This window comes from Triticum aestivum, chromosome 2A (genome assembly GCF_018294505.1).
Source record: "Triticum aestivum cultivar Chinese Spring chromosome 2A, IWGSC CS RefSeq v2.1, whole genome shotgun sequence".
Classification (NCBI taxonomy): domain Eukaryota; kingdom Viridiplantae; phylum Streptophyta; class Magnoliopsida; order Poales; family Poaceae; genus Triticum; species Triticum aestivum.
Genome location: NC_057797.1, coordinates 681,975,385 through 681,979,753, shown reverse-complemented (window position 1 = coordinate 681,979,753; position 4,369 = coordinate 681,975,385). Strand labels below are relative to the sequence as shown.

The 4,369-nt window shown below is 55.3% G+C and overlaps 1 protein-coding gene across 1 annotated transcript; it reads left to right on the top strand.

Moving 5' to 3' along the window:
* Positions 1-706: 706 nt before the first annotated feature.
* Positions 707-3,750, top strand: LOC123190195 (polygalacturonase QRT3). Its single transcript, XM_044602793.1, has 3 exons — positions 707-1,249; positions 2,097-2,333; positions 2,433-3,750. Exons 1-3 carry the CDS (start codon positions 1,031-1,033, stop codon positions 3,420-3,422), a joined length of 1,446 nt encoding a protein of 481 aa, XP_044458728.1. The 5' UTR covers positions 707-1,030; the 3' UTR covers positions 3,423-3,750.
* The last annotated feature ends 619 nt before the right edge of the window (positions 3,751-4,369 follow it).

Genomic DNA, 4,369 nt, shown 5'->3' with positions numbered 1-4,369 from the left:
GAGTTGTAGGGCCAGTACACTACTAGTGCATAAACGGGCACTAGGGATTACTATTACAGCATCTCAGCTTCTCACGCATGCATGGGCCAGGAGGGAGGGAGGGAGGGAACAAAGGGAAAAGGGAGAGCACCCGAGGAAAGCAAGGAAGAGAAAGCTTGGGGATCCAAGCAAAGGAGAAGGGACATGATGAGGAAGAGGAAGAGGAGGAAAGAATAATGCGAGCACACCAAACGGGCTTTTCATCGGCTCCCCTTGGACCCGCCCGATTAAACAGGGGCGCACGCGCGCACACACACCACCTTCTTCTTGTGCTTCTAGATTCATTCGCAGTCACACACGCACGGACTACTTTATTCACCACCATCGTATCATGCCAAGAGTTACCGTTTGTAATCCTCAAAAAAAAAAAGAGTTACCGTTTGTAAGGTCCGGTCGGTACCTCGATCGATGCACGCGGTGATAAACTGGTCGCTGCCGCACGGATCTGTGCTAGATTGCCCCTGTCTGTCTGTTGGCATTGCAAAATTTGCACGTAGTAGTATCATTTTCGTGATCAGTCCTGAGAACAAACGAGGTGCACCGTGACAGTCTCAGGAAAGAGCGCAGAAGATTTTATGTCTGTTGCCAGACCCACAGGCCTACTGCTGCCACGACGATGGCCCCATTGCTGTTGTTGCATTGAATGATCGGACGGACGGACCCTTGCGCTGCACTTTATGCCAATTCCCATTAACCACACGCCATTCCCTTGCGTTTCTTCCTCCAGGCTCCTCTCCTCTCCCCCTCCTTGAGTTACTTGACCAGGCTCCTCTGCTGGCAGTGGCACCACACCTCACCTATATATGCGTGCATCCGTCTCGTCGCTAGCGAGCAAGCAGGCAAACCCACGGCGCCGGTGCCACGCGGACACCGACAGAGGAGGCGTTTGGCTCGTCACTTTCCTATAGATACAGAAGAAGCAGAGAGGGAGGGGTTCGAGACGCCGGCCGTTGATGCTGTAGCAGCACAAGGCCGGGCCCAAGCAAGAAGCATGGAGGTGCTCGCCGGAGGAGGCCGCCTGCATGCGGTTCTTCTTCTTGTCGGGGCCGCCCTTCTTCTTGTTGCATCGGCGGGCGGCGCGGAGGCGTGGGCGCACCACGGCGCCGCCGGCGCCAGGGCCGGCGCCGAGCGGCGGTACCGGGATCTCGCGGCGGGCAGGATGGAGAGCGTCAGATCCTCCTTCGGCAAGGCCAGGCGGGGGCTCGCAACGGTCAGTAGGCAGTATTAATCCCTCGCCATGCCTGCTGCTTCTTCCATTCGAACTCTCTGCTTCTAATCACTTTGTTTTTCGAGTTAAAACGAAAGCGGTTCTCGGAGTCACGTGGTCACATTCATCGCCCTTCCGTGGTTCCGTTGGAACATCTTTTCGTGGGAGCAGCAGTTGCTAACGTTCGGTTCCTTTATGGCTGAATTACAACATCCGTATGGCAGTTTAATTACAAAATACTACAGTAGAAGCGCAGAGGAACAGAGGAAGTGTCGGGTCGCTTTGCTTTCTGGGAGATTTTTCATTCGTTCGCTTTTGCACAAGGAAAATGAGCCCTTCCTTTCACCGCAAAAGGTACCTTTTTATTTATAAAAAAAATTCAAAAGGAAATTAAAACGGTAGTGGTAGATCATCTTCCATGTCTGCATTCGCGTCGGGTCTCGAGTGCTGACTGGAAATCAGGGTCTCTCCGTGTTGATCTCGTCTTCATCCGTCAGCTTACAAATGCAGTTCCGTCAAGAATGTTTTTTTTTTTTGCGGGAGTTCCGTCAAGAATGTTAGGCATCAGCAAAGAAACTTTTCGTCCCTCGGCAAATGATTCTCCCTTCTCTTCCCGTGTTTGGTAATGCGAGTACAGTAGTAGAAAGTAGCATTACCCCGCAAAAAAAAAGAGAGTAGAAAGTAGCATTAACTGCCCCACCTCCCAACCACCCACCCGACAAATGTCAAACGCTCGGGTGCAGCTACGTACGGACTCGCGCTCCCGTCATTGGCCGCTTGGTGTGGCGCATCGCACTGACCATCCTACTGCTATTGGTGTCACGTCTGACGTGGTGGATTTTCGTTGCAGTCCTCGGCGGGCTCGCGGGTGTACCACGTGACGGACTACGGCGCCGACCCCACCGGCGCGGCGGACGCCACGGCGGCCATCAAGAAGGCCATCGCCGACGCCTTCAGCCCCCCCTCCAACGCCACCATGACCGCCGGCATCCCCGACCTCGGCGGCGCCGAGATCCACCTCGACGGCGGCACCTACCTCGTCAACGGCCCGCTCACCCTGCCGGCCTCCGGCGGCGGCAACTTCAAGGTACGTAGTAAATAACAAGACCGTTGGGCAAATGAACCGCACAATGTGCCAACGTGTGTTACATTGTCTGACGATCACCGGCGTGCGTCCACGTGGCAGATCCACAGCGGCTCGCTGCGGGCGTCGGCGGAGTTCCCGGCGGACCGGTACCTGATCGAGCTCTCGGCGGGCTCCTCCTCCTCGGGCTACCACTACGAGTACGCGACGCTGCGGGACCTGATGCTGGACTGCGGCTACCGGGGCGGCGGCGTGGCGGTGGTGGACTCGCTGCGCGTCGCCGTCGACAACTGCTACATCACCGGCTTCGAGACGGAGGGCATCGCGGTGCGCGGGGGCCACGAGACCTACATCCGCAACACCTTCCTGGGGCAGCACATGACCGCCGGCACCGACCCGGGGGAGCGCGCCTTCGGCGGCACGGCCATCCGGCTCGACGGCAACGACAACTCCGTCTCCGACGTGGTCGTCTTCTCGGCCGCCACCGGGATCATGGTCACCGGCGGCGCCAACACCATCTCCGGCGTGCACTGCTACAACAAGGCCACCGGGTTCGGCGGCACCGGCATCCACCTCAGGGTGCCGGGGCTCACGCAGACGTGGCTCACCAACTGCTACATGGACTACACCAGCATCGTGGCCGAGGACCCCGTGCTGCTGCACGTGTCGAGCTCCTTCTTCCTCGGCGACGCCAACGTCGTGCTCAAGGCGGTCAACGGCGTCGCCCGCGGCGTGCAGATCACCGGCAACATGTTCAACGGGCGGGGCAAGGGCGTGGACATCGTGCAGCTGGACGGGGAGTTCGGGACGGTGGAGCAGGTGTACGTGCAGCAGAACTCCGCCATGGGGATGAACGTCAAGGCGACCACGGCGCGCGGCTCCGCCGAGGGCAACGGCAGCTCCTGGACGGTGGACTTCGCGCCGGTGCTGCTGTTCCCGAACCGGATCGGGCACGTGCAGTACTCGCTCGTCGCCGGCGACGCGTTCCCCGGGCACACGCTCAGGAACATCTCCGGCAACCAGGTCGTCGTGGCCACCGACAAGGCCGTGTCCGCCACCGTGCACGTGCTCGTCGACCAGAACAGCAACTGAGCTGGAAAATGGCGGCGCGTTCGCCGCCGCCGCCGCTGCCTGCTCGCGCTCATGGCGTCATTCGTTCGTTTGTTCTTACTGAAATGAGATTTATGGGTTGGACACCCGGATCTGGCCTGAGAGGATTTGAACCTAGGTGGCGATTTATCGCGTCAAATCTTGGCAGAGAGACTGCTACCACCATATAGTTATAGCGATTGTTCGAGAAAATGATTCAGAATGGATCATTTGGAGTTCAGCTTGCTCGTCCAAAATGTTTCAAGATCATCATGCAATTGCAACACTTGATTAGCTGTGCCGATAATAATAATACAGTTTGTCTAATTCACATCTAGATGTTTTTTAAGGATGTCACATCTAAGCTCCTACAAGTATATAATGTAGCAATAAGAAATAAAAAAAACTAGGATAAAAAAATAGACCACAAACAGAATGAACATCAGCTTAGATGTGACATAGTTATGTCACATTTAGATGTGTCTTAGACAGACCCATATAATAATAAAGAAAACAATGGAGCCTTTGGACCTACGTACCGCTTTGTGCTGCTGGTAACCTGTCAGTCTCGAGTGCACCAACTTTCATTCAAATAGCCATCCGTACATGCACGCACCGATCGAGCTTGTCTTAATCATTCCCGTTTTCTGATTCAGGAAGAAGGCCAAAAGGTTGGGTTTCCCGGGCGGTTCAGTCTCAACTCTTTGTGGATTGTGTTGCCAAAACTGTCAGTAAGCATGACAGACAAGACATAGCCAGTTCTACCAGTCCTATATTTTCTGGGTACGTAGTTGTCTTCATGTACTGTTGTGTGTGGTTGGTTGCAAGATTATCTCTTTCTTGATCTTCTTGTCATCGCTAAGCCATGGAAACGGACTACTACTTACGTCGATATCTTAACACTCAAGTTGCCCACCAGTTCCTCTTGTTAAATCTTGTGTGTTCAAAGT